Raw genomic sequence first — 23,319 nt, forward strand, 5'->3', positions numbered from 1 at the left:
TACTAAGCACTTGGGAAGTACAATTGAGCAACAAATAGAGGCAATCCCTGCCCACAACGGGCTCACAGTCTAGAAGGGGGGAGACAGACAATAAAACAAGTAAACAGGAATCAGTAGTATCATTGTAATTAAATAGAATTATTGAAATATGCGCATCATTAATAAAAAACAGGACTATAATTATAAATATATATGTACGTATACACAAGTGCTGTGGGGTGGGTAGGAGGGTAGAGCAAAGGAAGCGAGTCGGGGCGATGGGGAGTAGAGAGGGAAAGGGGGGCTTAGTCTGGGAAGGCTTCCTGGAGGAGGAAAGCTTTCAGTAGGGATACTTTAGGTGTTCACAACCTGGACCCCAAATCTTAGCACTGCTCCCCTTTGCTGCCACTGCTCCTTGGTTTACTCGAATTAGCTCCCCATGCAGGGAGGTGAGAAAATAGAAAATTCATTCATTCAATCATATTTATTGAGCGTTTACTGTGTGCAGAGCACTGTACTAAGTGCTTATGAGTTGCTTGAGTGTTTCCAAGCTCCTTCCTTCCCTCTCTCTCACCCACTGTCTCCTATCCTTTACCTTTTCTTCCTCTATTTCAATCAATCAATCTATCTATCCCCTCTTCTTCCCAACCCTTCTGTCAAATGGAAGCAGAGCACTCTGTGACTTTGGGCAAGTCATTGAACATCTCTGTGCCTCAGTTACCTCATTTGGAAAATGGGGATTAAGACTGTGAGCCCCTTGTGGGACAACCTGATTACCTTGTGTCTCCCCCAGCACTTAGAACAGTGCTTGGCACATAGTAAGCGCTTAACAAATACTAATATTATTATTATTATTTCATGTCTAAAGATGGATTTTTCTCCTTTCATCTAAATCCTAGATAATGGTTTCATAAACCCAAATGGTTAAACATTAGTTTGAGTGATGATATTGTAGGTATTGAAATATCATCAGTTCCTAAGGCTCAAGACCTGTCTTTTAGTAAAATGAACATTGAGTGCTGATAAGCTTACTCAATTAGAGGCAGCATGGCATAGTGGGCTCTAATCCTGGCTCCACCACTTATCAGGTGTGTGACTTTGGGCAAGTCACTTAACTTCTCTGTGCCTCAGTTACCTCATCTGTAAAACGGGGATTAAGACTGTGAGCCCCACGTGGAACAACCTGATTACCTTGTATCTTCCCCAGTGCTTAGAACAGTGTTTGGCACATAGTAACTGCTTAACAAATAGCATCATTATTATTATTATTGATATTATTATTATTGTTATTATAGTTTTGATTAAAACATTTTGTGTTGAAACAGCCCCAGTTTCTTCTGGGTCTTGGAAATGTTTTGGAATAAGCTTGTTCCTGAATCACTTCAACTGCTTTGACACTCACAGGAATGTTTTGAAGACTTTATCTGGTAGACAGCTGGGAACATTTGTAAGAGATACATGCCGTTAAAGCACCAGAATAGAATAGTGAGGTCAACCTGCATTTTTGGAGGAGTGAACAAGGACCAGTTGGATAAAGAGATGTATAATAATGCTAGAAACTTACATCCAAATGCTTTTGGAGTGATTTAAAAAGGATTTCACTGTCATTGAATATCTATCTCCTATCCTATTAATTAAGTAAATGGGCTGGAGTAGCTTGTGAATTTGGAAAAAGGGACTGCAATTGAAATTCAGATAAATATAGAAATTTAAACCATTTATTAAGCGGTTCGTATCTCCCTGAGCAAAGTGATTTTCCAATGGCCATTTTTTTGGCAACTCTTTGCCAGTTGAAACTCTCAAAACAACTACCCATTCAAAGAGACATTCGGGTAGTTAATAGCGACTCAGTTTAACTGTCTGTTACCGTCCACTTCCACGGAGACAGTTGAGTTTCTCCATTTCTTGGGTTGGAAGGTTCAAACGACTGAGTGTAGTATCTAGTATTGGTGATTCAATCACCCAACTCGGTCATTGCTTCTGTAGAAGCAGAACCCAAGTCATTCTCTTATCCACATTGTAGATCTTTTTTTACCAAAAAAAATGACATTTGTTAAGTGCTTACTGTGTGCCAGGCAGTGTCCTTAGTGCTGAGATAGATTCAGGCTAATTAGGTTGGACACAGTCTGTATCCCATATGGGGCTCACATCTCCATTTTGCAGATGAGGTAACTGAGGCACAGAGAAGAGAAGTGGCTTGCCTAAGGTCACACCGCAAAGTGGCAGAGTGGGATTAGAACCCAGATCCTTCTGACTCCCATTCCCATGGTCTCTCCACTGGCTGTGCTTCTCAGATTTTTCAGGTGGTGGTGAGTGGGGAGATGCAGGATGAGGGGAGTAGTGTAATTATTATTTTAATAGTTATTATTATTAATGGTATTAATCATATTTATTGAGTGCTTACTCTGTGCAAACCACTGTACTAAGCGCTTGGGGGAGTACAATATAATATCAAACACATTTCCTGCCCACAATCTAGAGGGAGAGGCAGACATTACTATAAATAAATAAATAAATAAATAGATAGATAAATAAATTACAGATATATACGTGGTCCCCCTCAGCCCCAGAAAATCAGTGAGCTTCCTGGTGGGTGAGATATTTCCAAGAAGCGAGAAGACGAGAAGAAGACTGGAAAAGCTCTATGTTTGTCTCTGGTGTTAGAAAAGACTAAACAATATGAACCAGCATTTATACAGGAATACGTCATGATTTTGGTGATGTTGTGAAGAGGGAATTGACAGGATTTAGTGATGGCTTGACTATGTGGGTGGAATGAGAGAGAGGAGTCAAGGTTAATACCAAGGTTACGGGCTTGTGAGACAGGAAGAATGGTGGTGTCATCAACAGTGACTTGACACCAGTTCACATGTTTTGTTTTGTTGTTTGTCTCCCCCTTCTAGACTGTGAGCCCATTGTTGGGTAAGGACCGTCTCTATATGTTGTCGACTTGTACTTCCCAAGCACTTAGTACAGTGTTCCGCACACAGTAAGTGCTCAATAAATACAATTGAATGAATGAATGAACAGTGATTGGGAAAGTGAGTGGGAGGACAGGGTTTGGGTGGGATGATAAGAAGATCAGTTTTAACCATATTAAGTATGAGGTGATGGGAAGACATCCAAGTAGATATGTCTTGAAGGCAGGAGGAAATGTGGGGGAGCGGGGGGGTGGGGGGGGGAGAGAAAGAGAGAGAGAGAGACAGAGAGACAGAGAGAGAGAGAGAGATATATCAGGGCTGGAGATGTTGATTTGGGTGTCATCAGCATAGAGGCCCAGCTATGATGTTCCAGGGTTGTGGTTGCTGTGTCCACTTGGCTGCTGTCAGAGATGATTCTGGGCCTTAGAGAAAATAAGAGAGGGCCCTGTCCGGGCAAAAACTGTCTTAGTGGGGCCTCACCATGGCAAGGGCTCCGAGGCAGAGCTAGGGATCCAAAACCAACAAATATCTATGAATCATATATTGCAGATAGCTTTATATTCATGTCTGTTGCCCCCTCTAGGCTGTAAACTTGTGGGAAGGGAAATCATCTACCTACTCTGTTATAGTGTTTCTCCCAAGTGCTTAGTTTAATGCCCTGCACACAATAAGCACTCAACAAATACCATTTTTGACAAGCCCAATCCAAACCAGAGAGCTTCTTCCAAAAGCTAGGAAGGTCTATGGAGCCCCATATGAGCCTGACCCTAACTTGTCAGTACTTGAAAAATGTCAGCATACACAGAGTTATCTCCTAAATACAAGCTGCAGACCATCTTCATAAAGGCCAGCAAAACAAACAGAAATCATCTGTGGCCTGTCCATTCTCAATTTTTTTAAAAAATGGCATTAATGAATCAATCATGCAGTGATATTTATTGGGAGAACACAATAAATGGACACTATCCTTTTAGTAAAAAGAGTAAAAAGACACAATCGCTGCCTTTAACGGAGCTCACAATCTTTTGGGAGAGCCAGACATTAGAGGAATGTATGTCCTCTTGTGGGAGGGATTTTTTATGGAGTTTAAGTGCTTACTATGTGCTAAGCATTGTACTAAGTGTTGGGGTAGATTCATGTTCATCAGGTCAGACACAGTCCCTGTCCCACATGGGGCTCACAGTCTAAGTAATACTGATGGTATTTGTTAAGCGCTTACTATATGCTAAGCATGGAGAGCAATCATTGAATCCCCACATTGCAGTTGAGGAAATTGAGTCTCAGATAAATCAAATGACTTCCCCAAGGTCACACAGAAAGCAATTGGCAGAGTTAGGATTAGAACCCAGGTTCTTTGATTCTAAGGCCTGTGTTCTTTCCCCCAGGCCACACTTTTTCTCCTGTTGTTTCTCCTATTTAGACTGCAAGCCCTCTGTGGGACAGGAACTCTAGCTAACCTTATTAACATGTATCTGCCCCAATGCTTAGAACAGCACTTGACCCACAGTAAGCATATAACAAATATAATAATTGTTAATCATTATAATTATTATAATACTGTAGTTTCCCAAGAACTTAGGACAGTGCTCTTCCCACAGTGAGTGTTCAGTAAATACCATTGATTGATAGGGGAAGCAACCAAATATTAAGTGCTTGGCCCATAGTAAGGACTTAACAAATATAATAATTATTAATCATTATAATTTTTATTGTATTGTAGTTTCACAACCACTCAGGGCAGTGGTCTGCATGCGGTGAATGCTCAGTAGGTAACAGCTAGGGGAGGGTAGAGTGAAAGAATAATAATGATAATAACAATAATTCTGGTATTTAAGTGCTTACTGTGTGCCAAGCACTGTACTAAATACCAGGAGAGATACAAGCTAATCAGGTCATACTGCAAAGTACCTAGATGCCTGGAGGTATGCACTTAAGTGCAGAGGTGATGCTGAAGACAGGGAGAGCATATAGAGAAGCTAAGAGTATTAATCAGGGTGGGCTTCCTAGAGGAGGTATGGTTTTTGCAGGGCTTTGAAGATGGGAAGAGTGGTGGGCTGTCAGGTATTCATTCATTCAGTCATTTATTGAGTGCTTGAAAGTGCAGTACAACAACAATAATCATAATGGTATTTGTTAAGTGCTTACTACGTGTGAGGCACTGTACTAGGCACGGGGTAGATACAAGCAAATCAGGCTGAACACAGTCCCTGTCCCACGTGGAGCTCACAGTCTCAATCCCCATTTTACAGACAAGGTAGCTGAGGCACAGAGAAGTAAAGTGACTTGCCCAAGGTCACAAAGCAGGTAGATAGAGGAGTTGTTTTTAGAACCCATGTCCTTCTGACTCCGAGTCCTGTGCTTTACCCATTACGCCATGCTGCTTCTCTATGACATTCCCTGTCCATGAGCTCAGTCTGAAGGGGGAGGGGATGCAGACAAGAGAGAGGGCTGCTAACAGTGATGAGAGCAAGGCACATTGAGTAGGTTGGTGTTAGAGCAGTGAAATATCCCAGATAGGTTATAGTGGGAGTGGAGTGAGGATTGGTAGGAGAGAGAGAGCTGACTTAATGCCTAAACCTGATGGTGAGGAGTTTTTGTTTGATTCATTCATTCATTCAATCGTATTTATTGAGCGCTTACTGTGTGCAGAGCACTGTACTAAGCGCTTGGGAAGTACAAGTTTGATGTGGAGTTGGATGGGCAACCACTGGGATTTGTGAGGAGTGGGGAGGCATATGCAGAATAATGTTTTAGAAAAATAATCCGGGCAGCATTGTGAAGTGTAATGCGGGAGATCGGAGGTAGGGTGATCATTGAGGAATAGGTTGATGCAGTAATAATAGTAATACTATTGATAATAATGGTATTTGTTAAGCACTTACTATGTGCCAGGCAGTGTACTAAGCGCTGCAGTGCATACAAGCAAATTATGTTGGACACAGTCCCTGTCTCCTGCGGGGCTCACAGTCTCAATCCCCATTTTACAGATGAGGTAACTGAGGCACAGAGAAGTACAGTGACTTACCCAAGGTCACACAGCAGACTTTGACCTGGTACCTGGGATTAGAACCCATGACCTTCTGACTCCCAGGCCCATGTTCTTTCCATTTCCTCATGCTGCTTCTCATAAATAGTCTAGAAGGTTTATGTCGAGGGCTTGGACTAAGGACTAAAATGGGGAAGATACAGGTTTGTCCTATTGGACACAGGCCTGTGTCAGTTGCCACCGACAGACCAGCATGGTATATTAAAATCAAGAAAGCAGTAATTCTGTTCATTTGTAAACACCTTGAGGGTTAGTGTCTTCTACTGCTGGTGTTCTCTCCCAAGAATTAGGTCACTACACTGAACACATTTGTTGCTCAATAATACTATCGACTGACTGACATTTTCCCTTATGTGTCTTTTGGACAGAAAATTTCCCCAGTTGTAAGTGCTGATAAATCATCTGATTGTTTTAGTCTCACTGAACTCTCTATTTGTAATTTTCATTCTATCCTTGGTAGCTGTTGGGTTGATAGTGCATGTTAATAGAAGTAAAAGAATTTTGCATTATGATGGGCTTAAAAATAATGCAGAGCATTCCTCACTGTTTATTAATCTAGCCCTTCGATATTAATACCCAAATTAGCTTTGCCTTTGGCATCATAAATTATACAGAAGACTCTTAGAATGTCCATTGTTTGTCACTTTCAATACATATAAATAGCATCTTAAAGTTGGGTTATTTTGGTTGACAGTAAAACCAAATAAAATAATTAGTGAGCTAAAATCTGATCCTCTTTAGAGTTTAAACTCTCAGCAACCAGTACACATTTCTAGAGTAGAAAAAGCTAGTTTCATTTCATTTTGGAAAGGGGGGCAAGAGGTCCCCAGTAGAATATTTTGAGTAGGTTGAGATTGATAATAGGAATAGCATTTACTATTTGCACAGAGTTCTACTAAGCACAGGGAAAATATACCCATGTCCCTGGCCCCCAAAGCCCTCACAATCAAAGATTTTGTTGGAGTGAAGGGCAGAGGAGTGACTGATGGACACATAAGGCGTGGCTCAGTGGAAAGAGCCCAGGCTTGGGAATTGGAGGTCATGGGTTCAAATCCCAGCTGTGCCAGCTTGTCAGCTGGGTGACTTTGGGCAAGTCACTTTACTTCTCTGTGCCTCAGTTACCTCATCTGGAAAATAGGGATTAAGACTGTGAGTCCCATGTGGGACAACCTGATTACCTTGTATCTCCCCCAGTGCTTAGAACAGTGCTTGACACATAGTGCTAAACAAATACCAAAATTATTATTATTATTATTATCATTATAAGGAATGATGAAACAATGGAAAATGTCAATATAAAACACGGGAACAGCAATGTACATATGGTATATATGTGGTATATATTTAGACTGTGAGCCCAATGTTGGGTAGGGACTGTCTCTATATGTTGCCAATTTGTACTTCCCAAGCGCTTAGTACAGTGCTGTGCACATAGCGCTCAATAAATATGATTGATTGATTGATATATTGATTGATATATATATATATACCACAAGCGGACTGGGGCCTCGTGGCTGGAAGAGCAGCGTTCTGGCCTCAGACTCCAACAGTCACAGAGGCTGCCACAGCCTTCTCGTCTCTCTGTAGTAGACAGAAGCAGCATGGCATAGTGGATAGAGCACGGGTCTGGAAGCCACAAGGTCATGGGTTCTAATCCCAGCTCCTCCACTTGTCTACATCCACTTGTCTACATCCAAGCGGTCACCAAAACCTGCCGGTCTCCGCAACGTTGCCAAGATCTGCCCTTTCCTCTCCATCCAAACTGCCACCCTGCTCATTCAAGCTCTCATCCTATCTCGTCTGGACTACTACATCAGCCTTCTCTCTGATCTCCCATCCTCGTGTCTCTCCCCACTTCAATCCATACTTCATGCTGCTGCCCGGATTGTCTTTGTCCAGAAACACTCTGGGCATGTTACTCCCCTCCTCAAAAATCTCCAGTGGCTACCAATCAATCTCGGCATCAGGCAGAAACTTCTCACCCTCGACTTCAAGGCTCTCCATCACCTCGGCCCCTCCTACCTCGCCTCCCTTCTCTCCTTCTACAGCCCACCCTGCACCCTCCGCTCCTCTGCCACTAATCTCCTCACCGTACTTCGTTCTCACCTGTCCCGCCATCGACCCCCGGCCCACGTTATTCCCCGGGCCTGGAATGCCCTCCCTCTGCCCATCCGCCAAGCTAGCTCTCTTCCTCCCTTCAAGGCCCTACTGAGAGCTCACCTCCTCCAGGAGGCCTTCCCAGACTGAGCCCCTTCCTTCCTCTTCTCCTAGTCCCCCTCTCCATCCCCCCATTTTACCTCCTTCCCTTCCCCACAGCACCTGTATATATGTATATATGTTTGTACATATTTATTACTCTATTTATTTTTTTATCTTGTACATATCTATTCTATTTATTTTATTTCATTAGTATGTTTGGTTTTGTTCTCTGTCTCCCCCTTCTTGACTGTGAGCCCGCTGTTGGGTAGGGACTGTCTCTATTTGTTGCCAACTTGTACTTCCCAAGTGCTTAGTACAGTGCTCTGCACACAGTAAGCGCTCAATAAATGCGATTGATTGATTAATTGATTGCTGTGTGACCTTGAACAAATAACTTCCCTTCTCTGGGCCTTAGTTACCTCATCTGTAAAATGAGGATTAAGACTACGAGCCCCACATGGGACAGGGACTGTGTCCAACCTGATTAGCTTGTATCCACCCCAGCGCTTAGTACAGTGCCTGGCACACAGTAAGAATTTAATAAGTACCATAATTAGTAGTAGTAGATGTGGCCTCACTCTGCTGCTGCTCTCACCCTCCTAGTTGGAGAAGGAGTGGATGATGAGATTCCCAGTGGTCTTTAGGAGGTGGACCCTCCCCGACACAGAAAGCCCCAATGATGTTTTTTAACAATAATGATGGTAGTTGTTAAGCAATTACTGTGTGCCAAGCACTGTTCTAAGCTCTGAGGTAGATACGAGGTCATCAGGTTGTCCCACATGGAGCTCACAGTCTTAATCCCCATTTTACAGATGAGGTCACTGAATCACAGAAAAGTAAGTGGCTTGCTTAAGGTCACACAGCAGACAAGTGGTGGAGTTGAGATTAGAACCCACGTCCTCTGACTCCCAAGCCCGTGCTCTTTCCACTAAGCCATGCTCCTTCTCAAGACACTGTGAAGGCGTAAGGCCACTGTGGAAGTGAAATGGGATATTCTCATTTTTTTAAGGTATTTGTTAAGCACTGAATATGTGCCAGGCACTGTTCATTCATTCAGTTGTATTTATTGAGGCTGACTGTATGCAGAGCACCGTATTAAGTGCTTTGGAGAGTCCAGTACAAGAATAAACAGATACATTCCCTGCCCATAAAGAGCTTAAAGTTTAGAGGACGAGGTTACAGTCCATCATTGGGGTAGATACAAGGTAATCATGGAGGCTACTATTACTGGCGTTGTGCAGCAGAGATGACTAGGCTGAAACCCGACCCTATCCAGACCCCATCTGACAGGGAGTTAACTTCCTGGCCTTCTAATAATAATAATATTAATAATGACATTTATTAAGTGCTTACTGTGTGCAAAGCACTGTTCTAAGCGCTGGGGAGGTTACAAGGTGATCAGGTTGTCCCACGGGGGGCTCACAGTCTTAATCCCCATTTTACAGATGAGGTAACTGAGGCACAGAGAAGTTAAGTGACTTGCCCCAAATCACACAGCTGACAGTTGGCGGAACCGGAATTTGAACCCATGACCTCTGACTCCAAAGCTTGTGTTCTTTCCACTGAGCCACGCTGCTTCACAATCTGACTGTGAGCCCCACATGAGTCAGGGACTGTGTCCAACTTGATTTGCTTGTCTCTACCCCAGCGCTTATTACAGTGCCTGGCACATAGTAAGTAAGTGCTTAGCAAATACCACAATTTATTACTATTATTATTATTAAGTAGGCAGGAGAACTGAGGCACAGAGAAGTGAAGTGACTTGCACAAGGTCACAAGCAAGCAACTGGCAGAGCTGAGATTAGAAACGAGATCCTCTGACTCCCCTGCCTTTGCTCTTTCCACCGGACCATGCTGTGAAGCTTCCAAGCTTTAGTGCTACATTTCTTAAGGGTTAAATGAGGGGGCAAGAAAGCTGAGAAAATCCCTACCGCTATCTTTTATGAATCCATCATTCACTGAAGAACTATTGAATATTGAGCACTGTATTAAGCATTTGGGAGAGAACAACTAATCCCTTCTCTGCCACATATGTGTACTGTGTGACCTTGGGCAAGCCACTTAGCTTCTCTGTGCCTCAGTTACCTAATCTGTAGAATGGGAATTAACACAATGAGCCCTGTGTGGGGCAGGGACTGTGTCTAACCTGATTGTCTTGTATCTACCCCCAGCAGTTAGTGAGCCTGGCACATAACAAGCGCTTAATAAATACTATTAAAAAAAAGAAGAACCCACGGGAACCAGTGTATTCCCTGCCTTCAAAAAAGTTATTATCGAGGGAGTTGTGAGAGATACGGATGCAGAAAATGTATAGGTAATGGAAGCAGGAAGAAGAAGAATGATAAAGTAGGTAGACTTGCAGTATGGATGACCCTGGGTAAATTGCTGATACTCTTTAAGTCTTAGTTATTCATTTATAAAATGAGGACAATGATAGAGGGGAATGTGGGCTAATTGGTTAAATGTAAAATGTTTTTAAAATACCAAATGCTGCTGCTGATCAAAGTACCAAAGTCTTTTTAATGTAAGATTTTCCCTGAGAGTGAAAAATAGAATGGAATTTGCCCATATATGTTTTTAAATAATGATAGTTGTGGTATTTGTTAACTATTTACTATGTGCCAGGCATTGTTCTAAGTGCTGGGGTTGATAATAATAATGATGGCATTTGTTAAGCGCTTCCTACGTGCAAAGCACTGTTCTAAGCGCTAGGGAGGATACAAGGTGATGAGGTATTCCCACGGGAGGCTCACAGTTTTAGTCCCCGTTTTGCAGATGAGGGAACTGAGGCACAGAGAAGTTAAGTGACTTCCCAAGGTCACACAGCTGACAATTGGCAGAGCTGGGATTTGAACACATGACCTCTGACTCCCAAGCTCAGTGTGGCTCTTTCCATTGAGCCACACTGCTTCAAGCTTCAAGATACAAAGTAATTGGTTTGGACAAAGTCCTTGTCATCCATGGGGCTCACAGTCTTAATCCCTATTTAACAGATGAGGTCACTGAAGCATAAAGAAGTGAAGTGACTTGCCCAGGGTCATACAACAGACAGCTGTCAGAGCTACGATTAGAACCCAGGTCCTTCTGACTCCCAAGCCTATGCTCCTTCTGCTAGATCTCCTCGACCCACTCCACTCTGGCTTCTGTCCCCTACATTCCACGGAAACTGCCCTCTCAAGGGTCACCAATGACCTCCTGCTTGCCAAATCCAACGGCTCATACTCTGTCCTAATCCTCCTCGACGTCTCAGCTGCCTTCGACACTGTGGACCACCCCCTTCTCCTCAACACGCTATCTGACCTTGGCTTCACAGACTCCGTCCTCTCCTGCTTCTCCTCTTATCTCTCCGGTCGTTCATTCTCAGTCTCTTTTGCGGGCTCCTCCTCCCCCTCCCATCCTCTTACTGTGGGGGTTCCCCAAGGTTCAGTGCTTGGTCCCCTTCTGTTCTCGATCTACACGCACTCCCTTGGTGACCTCATTCGCTCCCACGGCTTCAACTATCATCTCTACGCTGATGACACCCAGATCTACATCTCTGCCTCTGCTCTCTCCCCCTCTCTCCAGGCTCGCATCTCCTCCTGCCTACAGGACATCTCCATCTGGATGTCTGCCCTCCACCTAAAGCTCAACATGTCGAAGACTGAGCTCCTTGTCTTCCCTCCCAAACGTTGTCCTCTCCCTGACTTTCCCATCTCTGTTGACGGCAATACCATCCTTCCCGTCTCACAAGCCCGCAACCTTGGTGTCATCCTCGACTCCACTCTCTCATTCACCCCTCACATCCAAGCCGTCACCAAAACCTGCTGGTCTCAGCTCCGCAACATTGCCAAAATCCGCCCTTTCCTCTCCATCCATACTTCCATACTTCCCAGACTGAGGCCCTTCCTTCCTCTCCCCCTCGTCCCCCTCTCCATCCCCCGCACCTTACCTCCTTCCCTTCCCCGCAGCACCTATATATATGTATATATGTTTGTACATATTTATTACTCTATTTATTTATTTATTTATTCATTTTACTTGTACATATCTATTCTATTTTATTTTGTAGTATGTTTGGTTTTGTCTCCCCCTTTTAGACTGTGAGCCCACTGTTGGGTAGGGACTGTCTCTATATGATGCCAATTTGTACTTCCCAAGCACTTAGTACAGTGCTCTGCACACAGTAAGCGCTCAATAAATACGATTGATGATGATGATGATGATGATGATGATCAGACTGCTTCTATCCAGTTGTTCTCTCCCAAGTACCTTGTACAGTGCGCAACACAGAGTAAGCGCTTGAATTGACACCCTTTATTCTCCTCATCCTCAGCCCCACAGCACTTTTATACATATCCGTGATTTATTTATTTATATTAATGTCGGTCTCCTAGACTGTAAAAACTTTGTGGGCAGAGAACACGTCTACCAACTCTGTCATATTGAACTCTCCCAATTCATTCATTCATTCATTCAATCATATTTATTGAGCGCTTACTGTGTGCAGAGCACTGTACTAAGCACTTCGGAAGTACAACTTGGCAACATATAGAAACGGTCCCTACCCAACAGTGGGCTCACAGTTTAGAAGGGGGAGACAGAGAACAAAACAAAACATATTAACAAAATAAAATAAATAGAATAAATATGTACAAATAAAATAAATAGAGTAATAAATACATACAAATATATATACATATATACAGGTGCTGTGGGGAGGGGAAGGAGGTAAGGCAGGGGGGATGGAGGGGAGGTGAAGGGGGAGAGGAAGGAAGGGGCTCAGTCTGGGAAGGCCTCCTAGAGGAGGTGAGCTCTCAGTAGGGCCTTGAAGGGAGGAAGAGAGCTAGCTTAGCAGATGTGCGGAGGGAGGGCATTCCAGGCCAGGGGGAGGATGTGGGCCAGTGGTCGACAGCGGGACAGGTGAGAACGAGGCACGGTGAGTAGATTAGCGGCAGAGGAGCGAAGGGTGCAGGCTGGGTTGTAGAAGGAGAGAAGGGAAGTGAGGTAGGAGGGGGCGAGGTGATGGAGAGCCTTGAAGCCCAGGGTGAGGAGTTTCTGCCCGATGCGTAAATTGATTGGTAGCCACTGGAGATTTTTGAGAAGGGGAGTATCATGCCCAGAGCATTTCTGGACAAAGACAATCTGGGCAGCGGCGTGAAGTATGGATTGAAGAGGGGAGAGACAGGAGGATGGGAGATCGGAGAGGAGGCTGATACAGTAATCCAGATGGGATAGGATGAGAGCTTGAACGAGCAGGGTAGCAGTTTGGATGTAGAGGAAAGGGCGGATCTTGGCAAGGTTGTGGAGGTGAGACGGGCATTTTGGTGACGGCTTGGATGTGAGGGGTGAACGAGAGAGTGGAGTCGAGGATGACACCAAGGTTTCAGGCTTGGGAGATGGGAAGGATGGTAGTGCCGTCAACAGAGATGGGAAAGGCAGGGCGAGAGCAGGGTTTGGGAGGGAAGACAAGGAGCTCAGTCTTGGACATGTTGAGTTTTAGGTGGCGGGCAAACATCCTGATGGAGATGTCCTGAAGGCAGGAGGAGATGCGAGCCTGGAGGGAGGGAGAGAGAGCAGGGGCAGAGATGTAGATCTGGATGTCATCAGCATAGAGATGATAGTTGAAGCCGTGGGAGCGAATGAGGTCACCAAGGGAGTGAGTGTAGATCGAGACAGAAGGCGACCAAGAACTGAACCCTGAGGAATCCCTACAGTAAGGGGATGGGAGGGGGAGGAGGAGCCTGCAAAAGAGACTGAGAATGAACGGCCGGAGAGATAAGAGGAGAACCAGGAGAGGATGGAGTCTGTGAAACCGAGGTTGCAATTGCTCAGTACAGTGCTCTACACACAGTAAGCAGTCAATACATATGATTGATTGTGCTGTCAATGCACTATCATTGCTTGGGCAGAGGTGCGCTTTACATGTTTTGTTTTGTTGTCTGTCTCCCCCTTCTACACTGTGAGCCCGTTGTTGGGTAGGGACTGTCTCTATATGTTGCCGACTTGTACTTCCCAAGCGCTTAGTACAGTGCTCTGCACACAGTAAGTGCTCAATAAATACGATTGAATGAATGAATGAACAATAGCATCAATATCTTGGTGAAAAAAAATCAAGCAAAACCACATCTACGCTGTCAAAGCCGTATCACTCACTAAAAGTTTTGAGCAAGGCAGAATCAGAAAGATCTTTGAAGTTGTTCAGTGTAGGGGAACAGTTGCTCTTAGTTGATAAATATAACCCCAATTGATTAGGAGAGATCTGTATGGTAGTAACGCTTGTAATTAGCTAATGGGATATGAGAAAATGTTAAGGGAAAGTTGCTTTATGTTCTTTTTAGAAATAATTATTCATTTTCTTTCCTTTTCTCCACCCTCCCCCCCCAACCCAACCCTATTCAGGGTATCTATGTAAGGGATGCTCCGCTGAAGGAAATTAAAGTAACCAGTCCCCGTCGATTCATTGCTTCATTCAGTGTTGTGAACACAACCAAAAGGGATGCTGGGAATTATCGTTGCATGATTCGCACCGAAGGAGGCGTCGGAGTCTCGAACTATGCAGAATTGGTCGTGAAAGGTAGGTGATTTGTATCTTTCAATCTCGTGCTAGAGCAATGAGTAAGAACCTGAGGCCCTGAGATAGCTCATCACACCAATACCACTCCAGTCCAGTCTCTACCCTTCTGTTTCTGCAAGGATTTACCATGGAGGTCTGTGATGATGAATTGCACGTTAAATTCTTTCATGCACAAGGGTTTTCTTTCTTAATCCCTTGCTCGTTTATGCTTTTGTAGTGTTTGCAAAGGGAATGAATGGACTATTAGCAAATTCTTTTGCCAACTCCATGTGCGAAGATTGCAACCTATAAATTTGCTCAAGAAATGGAAATTATTTACTGATGGAAAACCACTTAAAATGCAAATATTCCCCAGATAGTGTTTATGACAGCAGGATGGATAATAAAACTAAGCCCTGTCCATATAAACATGCTCAGTCACCTCCTCCAAACAATATTGATAAAACTGTGTTAAGGATCGTTATGCTTTGGTTACATCTGATGACTTTATTCGGCAAAATGAATCATCGTGGCCGAGTAGGTAGGTACGAGGGAAAGAAAGGGAGAGATCCTTCCTGTGGTCAGCTCAGAAATGGTCATGGGGCCCAGATTGTTGAGGCTGTTTCTGCTCTAATAATAATGGTGCTATTTTTGAAGCACTTTCATTCATTCCTTCAATCGTATTTATTGAGCGCGGACTGTGTGCAGAGCACTGTACTAAGTGCTTGGTAAGTACAATTCAACAACAGAGACAATCCCTGCCTAACAAAAGGCTCACAGTCTAGAAGTGGGGAGACAGACAACAAAACAAAACAGGTACAAGTAAAGAGGCATCAGTAGCATCAATATAAATAAATAGTATTATAGATATATTCACATCATTAATAAAATAAACAGAATAATAAATATGTACGCATATACAGAAGTTGGAGAAGCAGCGTGGCTCTGTGGAAAGAGCCCGGGCTTTGGAGTCAGAGGTCATGGGTTCAAATCCCGGCTCTGCCACTTGTCAGCTGTGTGACTTTGGGCAAGTCACTTAACTTCTCTGCGCCTCAGTTACCTCATCTGTAAAATGGGGATTAAGACTGTGAGCCTCCTGTGGGACAACCTGATCACCTTGCAACCTCCCCAGCGCTTAGAACAGTGCTTTGCACATAGTAAGTGCTTAATAAATGCTGTCATTATTATTAAGTGCTTTTGGGTGGGAAGGGGGTAGAACCGAGGGAGGGAGGTGGGGCGATGGGGAGAGGAGGAGGAGCAAGGGAAAAGAGGGGGGCTTAGTCTTGGAAAGCCTCCTGGAGCTGAGCTTTCAGTAGGCTTTTGAAGGGAGGAAGAGAGCTAGTTTGGCGGATGTGAGAAGGGAGGGCATTCCAGGCCAGAGTTAGGACGTGGGCCAGGGGTCGACGGTGGGACAAGTGAGGTCTAGGCACAGTGAGAAAGTTAGCACCAGAGGAGTGGTGTGCGCGGGCTGGGTTGTAGAAGGAGAGAAGGTAGGTGAGGTACAAGGGGACAGGGTGATGGAGAGCTTTGAAACCATTCATTCATTCAATCATATTTATTGATCGTGTACTGTGTGCAGAGTACTGTACTAAGCGCTTGGGAAGTACAAAATGGCTACATATAGAGATGGTCCCTACCCAACAACAGACTCACAGTCTAGAAGGGGGGAGACAGATAAAAAGCTAAACTAGTAGGTAGGTGTCTATACCATCAGAATAAATAAATAATAAATATATACACATCATTAATAAAATAAATATAGTAAATATGTACAAAGAAATAGAGTAATAAACATGTTCAAATATATACAAGTGCTGTGGAGAGGGGAATGGGGTAAAGCAGAGGGAGGGGGTCGATGGGGAGGGGTGGAGGAGGACAGGAAAAAAGGGGGGCTTAGGGAAGGCCTCCTGGAGGAGGTGAGCTCTCAGTAGGGGCTTGAAGGGAGCAAGAGAGCTAGTTTGGAGGATGTGTAGAGGGAGGGCATTCCAGGCCAGAGGAAGGACGTGGGCCCGGGGTTGATGATGGGACAGGCGAGAACAAGGCACAGTGAGGAGGTTAGCGGCAGAGGAGCGAAGTGTACGGGCTGGGCTGTAGAAGGAGAGAAGGTGGGTGAGGTAGGAGGGGTCGAGGTGATGGACAGCCTTGAAGCTGAGAGTGAGGAGTTTTTGCTTGAGTAACCAATAGCATGGGGAAAGTGTCTGCTAATTCTCTTGGACTCTCCCAAATCCTTAGTGCAGTGCTCTGCACATAATTAGTGCTCAGTAAGTACAACTGATTGGTTGATTGATTCCAATCTCTAAGAGAGCTTGCCTGACTAAGCCCTGCTTTCCTCTTCTCCCACTTCCTCCTGGTTCACCCTGACTAGTTCCTTTTATTCATCCCCCATCCCAGCCCCACAACGCTTATGTACATGTGTGTCATTTATTTATATTAATATCGGTCTCTGCCTCTAGACTGTAAGCTTGTTGTGAGCAGGGAATACGTTTGTATATCGTTATATCGTACTCTCCCAAGCACCTAGTACAACTTTTACAATTTATTACTTTTGCAGACAGTAAGCCGTCAATAAATATGAGGGAATGAATGAATGAACTCTGGGTTAGATACATGGTAATCAGGACGGATACAGTCCTTGTTCCTAATCAGACTCTTAGTCTTAAGTAGGAAGGAGAACAGGCATTGAATCACCATGTTTTATAAATGAGGTAACTGAGGCAGAGAAAACACGTCTTCTAGACTGTAGCTCATTGAGGGCAGGGAATGTGTCTGTTTCTTGTTATATTAAATGAGAAGCAGCATGGCTTAGTGGAAAGAGCCTGGGCTTGGGAGTCAGACGTCGTGGGTTCTAATCCGGGCTCTGCCAGTTGTCAGCTGTGTGACTTTGGGCAGGGTACTTCTCTGTGCCTCAGTTACCCCATCTGTAAAATGGGGATTCAGACTGTGAGCCCCACATGGGACAACCTGATTACCTTGTATCTACCCCAGCGCTTAGAACAGTGCTTGGCACATAGTAAGTGCTTAACAAATACCATCATTATTATTATATTGTACTCTCCAAAGCTGTCAGTACAGTGCAGTGCACACAGTAAGCATTCCATAAATATTTGAATGAGTGAATGAAGCGCTTAACAAATACCACAATAATCATTATTGTTTCCCTGCCAGAATTCATCTTCCCTCGCAATTCCTCCTAATTCTCCCAACATATTTAACCTTCCCCTCTCCATCCTCACTGTCTCTGAAATCCATAGCTTTGATGATATCTTTGACTTCTCTCTCTCTTTCAAACTCATATTCAATCTGGCACCAAATCCTTTTGGTTCTCCCTCCACAATGTTTCCAGAATCAACCCCTTCCTCTCCAACTAAACCACCACCACTCTGACCACTCGGAGCATGTCATATCTTGACGCTGGCTTCTTCAATGACTTCACTGCCTCTGGTCTTTCCCCTCTCAGTCAGTAGTTCACTTTGTTGCCCAAATCAGTCTTCCAAAGCATGTTTTTGCAAACATGTATCACTCCTCCAAAACCCTGCAATGGTTGTCCATTCCTCTTTTCATCAAGCAGAAATCCCTGAGCATTCGCTGTAAGGCACTCAAATCAGCTCTCTCCCTCCTGTTGATCCATAACTCAACGACACAGTTTAGTTGGCCTTCCATTTTTCTCCAGCTGTGACATACCACTTTGGGATCATTGGCTGCCCTTCTCGATCTGCAGCATAAATTTGAATTGGGGCTGGCCAAACTACACCCATCCCTAGCCATGGTCTGTCCCCATCTACAGGGTTGGCAGGGAAACTGTGGGGTTTTGAGAATGGATCTCTAGATCTTCTGTGACATTACATAATAATATTAATAATAAGAAGACTAATAGTAATAATAATAATGTTTCAGTCTTATGGTATTTGTTAAGCATGTACAGTGTGCCAACTTGGGAAGATTCAGTTGATCAGGTTGAACGCAGTCCCTGTCCCATTTGGGGCTCACACACTTATCCCTGTTTTACAGATGAGGTAACTAAGGCACAGGGAGGTGAAATGACTTGTCCAAGATCACACAGCTGACATGTGGCAGAGCTGGGATTAGAACCCAGGTCCTCTGATTCCCAGGCTCATGCTCTATCCAGTAAGCCATGCTTCTTCTCTTGTTCAGGGGTGCCATGGGAGTTTGGCATATGCTGTCAACCCTTGCTCCTCTCTCTTCTTTACTGAATAACATGACAGCCATGCTTGTCCCCATTAGATTGTAAAATTCCTTGAAGGCAGGGATCCTGTTTACCAACTGTACTGTATTGTATATTCTCAGTACTTACTACAGTGCTCTGCACACAGTAATCTGTCTTGAAATACCATTGACTGATTGATGATTGATTGATAGGTCATTGCCTAAGTAATGACTACAACTTCCAATATATCTGGGTCAGGAAAGTGTTATCAGACAAACTATGGTAGTAGTTTCCTGACCCAGCAGGATCTGGCCAGTGTTTTTAAGTGTTTGGGTCCTGTAAGTGAGAAGCAGGAGTTTGAATATATTTCTACAAAACAAGCAGGAGTAATTTCACTGGTAGCTTTTTGAGAAATTTTTCATGTTCGAATGGATGTAGACATATGATTTGAAAATTATCATCCAATCTTTTGAAAATTAACCCAGGATTCATGTTCTTTAAGTTAAAGGTCTTTAGGGTAAAGTTGGCCCATCGGATCTCCAGGTTTTCAGTTGGAATCACCCTTATCTAGCATTTCCTCAATGAGGAATTAGGGGGAAAAAAAGCACCAGCCCCAGGGATGAAAAACACTTAAATCAGGTCTATTTGAAATACTTTAAAGATTTAAAATGAATTAGTGTAACCACTAACCTTTGTGACCTTACTGCAAGTTCGCACTTTGAATGGCAGTTCAACAGCCCCTGCTCCCCTTTGAAACTTGAAAGTAATTAACTGTTCTTTCAGCTTGGCTACATAAATGCCTTAGGATGCACTATAAAAGTACTCGTTCGTGTCTTGGTTCAAGAAACAGCCTAATGATTTAAATTGATGCTAAATCATTTTGAGTCAAGTCAAAAAAGATGTGCAGCTCCTGCACGAAGCTTTAGCTTATAAATTGAAGGAACAATAATTTCAGTAAAACTATAGTAAATTTCTAATCCCCCAAAGGTGAAGGCAGAATTTAGTCTCCTATTTTGACTTTGACATCTAGTGAAGTTTTCCCTCGACATTTTCAAACATCTATTTGATTTATCAAAAACACAAAGGAAAATGATTCTGCTTTTTTCTCTAATGTATTAGAACCAGCCACTCTCTATTTCTCAACTCGGTGTGTGGAAGGGATCAATTGAAATAAATTAAAAAAATAGCCAAATATCCCTCGGAGACATTTCTGAATCATCACCGAGTTGGTCTTATGTTTCTCTGGCACCAGGGAGAGTGGCTCATTAGCATAGAAATGCATAACCTCATTTGTTTTTAGCCATCTCACTGGGTGATATCCCTTTTCAGCTTGCTACTTCCTACCGGGTGGCTGGGCCCGGAGGTTTTCAGCAGTCAGTCATTCAGACTATGGCATCAGTACAGCCCAGTAAGGATTTTATTTAGACCAGGAAGGCACACCTGCTGCTTACTTGATAGAGATTTGGAAAAGAATGCCCATGTTATTAGCATTACGCTTGTGGGAGCCTTTTTGAGCACAAGTAAGAACGCTGTCTCCATTCCACCAGCTTTAACCAGCAAAAGACTCGGTTACATTTCAATTCCGATCCTTCAGCTGGAAGGATTGTGCTTCAAGTTACTCAAAGACAAGGAAGTGATCCCTTCCCTACAGATTCACAGGGCTCCATCCTTCTCCAGCAGAATCATATGCTCACCCCATAAATACTCACTGGCTGAGGGAGGGATCCAGTTAACCAGTGTCAGCTGTGGGAGATTGACACCAAGCTAATAACAGAAGAATCCTGATATCAATACAGACATCCACTATCCCCTAGACCACACTGCTTCTCCAAAAATGGATTGGCTAGGGGGAAAGACTAGAGTCAGGGAAGTCAGCGAAGAGACTGATGCAATAATCATCTTGCAGTATGTCCAGGATGGTAACTGTTTGTTTGGAAAGTAAGAGTCAGATTCTGGAAATAGTATGGAGGAAGGCCTGACAGAATTTGGTGACCGATGGAATATGGGGTTTGACAGGGGGCAAAATCAAAGCTAGAACAAGATTACAGGCTTGAGAGACAGAAAGAATGGTGAGTGTTGTTGACCATAAAGGGAAAGTTAGGAGGAGGAGAGAATTTGGGTGGGGAGATCATTTTAGTTTTAAGCATGCTGAGCTTTAGGTACTGGAAGTACATCCATACAGCTTTATCGTGGAGGCAGAGGAAATGCAAGATTGCAGAGTGGGGGAGAGATCAGAACAAATAGGGTAGGTTTGGAAATCTGCATGGTGGTGGTAGTTGAAGCTGTAGAAGGGAGTGAGGTCCTCAAGGGACTGGGTATAGATTGACAAGAGAAGGAGCTTCAAGGTAGCAACTTGATGGACACCCCCATTTAGGGGGTGGGACAAAACCTGACAGAGACACTAATAAGCCTCAGCCAGAGAGGTGGTAGGAGAACCATTGAGAGGACTGTGTCAAAAAATTAAGGTTAAAGAGGTGTTTCCAGGAGATTGTTGTGGTTCACAATGTCAAAAGCAGCTGACAGATCAATGAGGATTAGGACAGTGTATATAAGTTTAGCAAACTGGAGGAGTTCAATGAAGACTCTGGATAGAACAATATGAGTAGAGTAGGGGGTGGGAACCTGATTCTAGAAGATCAAGAGGGGAGTCTGGGGAGAGGAAATGGAGGCAGCAGGTATTTAAAACTTGTTCAAGGAATTTGGACAGGAATGGGAGGTGGGAAATGTAGTGATAGCTGATGATGAAGTGTGGCCCAGAGAAGGTATTTTTAAGATAGGGAAGTTGTGGGTTTGGAAGGAAACAAAAGGGTAAGGGCCAGCCAAGAGTCACTGGTTGAAGGACAGTGGTCAAGGAAGGAAGAAGAAAGGGCACATGTGTTTTTAAAAGGTGAGAAGTGGAGGAGTTGGAGGAGCAGGTGGATAGGGTAGGTGGGGGGACATCGCTTAGTACAATGCTCTGCCCACAGTAAGCGCCCAGTAAATACAATTGAATGAATCACTTGGTAAATAGCTGAGAATGATGTGGGAGACTGTGGGAGAGAGCTGGCTAGCTTAAGACGACGAAGGAAACAATGGATAACCAGCAACAAAATCAAAAACAGCGCTTCACAGATAGTACTCACTTAACATATTATTATTATTATTATTATTCTTCAATCGTTCATTCAGTCGTATTTATTGAGCACTTACTGTGTGCAGAGCACTGTACTAAGCACTTGGGAAGTACAAGTTGACAACATATAGAGACGGTCCCTACCCAACAGTGGGTTCACAGTCTAGAAGAATAGTATTATTATTATTGAACCAAGGCTATTTGTCGAAACAAATAATTGAGTGAATCTTGGAGGTGGGATTCTCAGACTCCCTACTGTTTCAGATAAGGAGTCTTTAGTTCCAAACTTTTATGTACTGTTACAGCCCCGCAGCATTTATGTACATATCCATAATTCATTTATTTATATTAATGTCTGCCTTCCCCTTTAGACTGCACTAAACAGTTGGATGTTGGATGTACCAACTCTGTTTTATTACACTCTACCAAGTGCTTAGTACAGTGCTCTGCTGACCGTAAGTGCTCAATTAATGTTTATTGTGGGCAGGGAATGTGTCTGTCTCCCGAGCACTTAGTTTGTGCTTTGCCCACGGGAAGCTCTCAAAAAATATGATTAATAATAATAAATACGATTGATTCTGAGGGCAAAGCAGTTTACTAACCACTTGCAAAAGGACAACTGATGTAAGACACCTGTCCCCAGACTTCAAGGAGTTTTTAAATATATGTTTAATATTGTAGAGCTTATTTTGATCTTGAAGGTGCTTGTCAGGCCGCAAGCAAGGTTTGAATCGATAATGGGAATTTTGGGTATATACAGAATGGAGCAGGTGAAGAATGAAATAGATGAAAGGTAGATGAGAAGCAGTTTGTGTAGTAGATAGAACACATGCCTGGGAGTCAGGAAGACCTGTGTTCTAATCCCGGATCAGGCACTTGTCTGCTGTGCTGTGTGATCCTGAAAGCACTCAATGAGTACCATTGATTGATTGAATTAGGTTTTTTGGTTGTTGTTTTTTTAAATGCTTGCCGGACTGTAAGCTTATTATGCGCAGGGGATATGTCTGCTAATTCTGTTGTTGTGTGCTCATCCTCTAGACTGCAAGCTCCTTGTGGGCAGGGAATATAGCTGTTATATTGTATTCTTCCAAGCTCTTAATACAGTGCTCTGCTCACAGTAAGTGCTCAATAAATATGAGTGACTGACTCTGCCAAGCTCTTAGCTCAGTGCTCTGAATGTAGCAAGTGCTCAGGACCTCCTGCTCCACCCCACCTCGTCCACTCACCAACTTGGCCACACCCTCGACCTCATCATCTCTTACCGCTGCACTATCTCCACCCTCACCAACTCTGAAATCCCTCTCTCTAATCATAACCTTCTCACCTGCCTCCTCACTCACACTCCTCTCCCCTGTAAATCTATAT

The 23,319-nt window shown here is 43.8% G+C and overlaps 1 protein-coding gene across 10 annotated transcripts in view; it reads left to right on the forward strand.

Annotated features, from left to right (window-relative positions):
• PTPRM (protein tyrosine phosphatase receptor type M) overlaps positions 1-23,319 on the forward strand; it is an 892,842-nt gene that overhangs the window by 325,345 nt on the left and 544,178 nt on the right. For all 10 annotated transcript variants that reach the window (XM_038746194.1, XM_038746195.1, XM_038746197.1 and 7 more), the window contains exon 6: positions 14,524-14,698. In XM_038746194.1, coding sequence (XP_038602122.1) covers positions 14,524-14,698 — 175 coding nt within the window. The remainder of the gene's footprint in view (positions 1-14,523; positions 14,699-23,319) is intronic.

The sequence above is a fragment of the Tachyglossus aculeatus genome, chromosome 5 (genome assembly GCF_015852505.1).
Source record: "Tachyglossus aculeatus isolate mTacAcu1 chromosome 5, mTacAcu1.pri, whole genome shotgun sequence".
In the NCBI taxonomy this organism is placed as follows: Eukaryota; Metazoa; Chordata; class Mammalia; order Monotremata; family Tachyglossidae; genus Tachyglossus; species Tachyglossus aculeatus.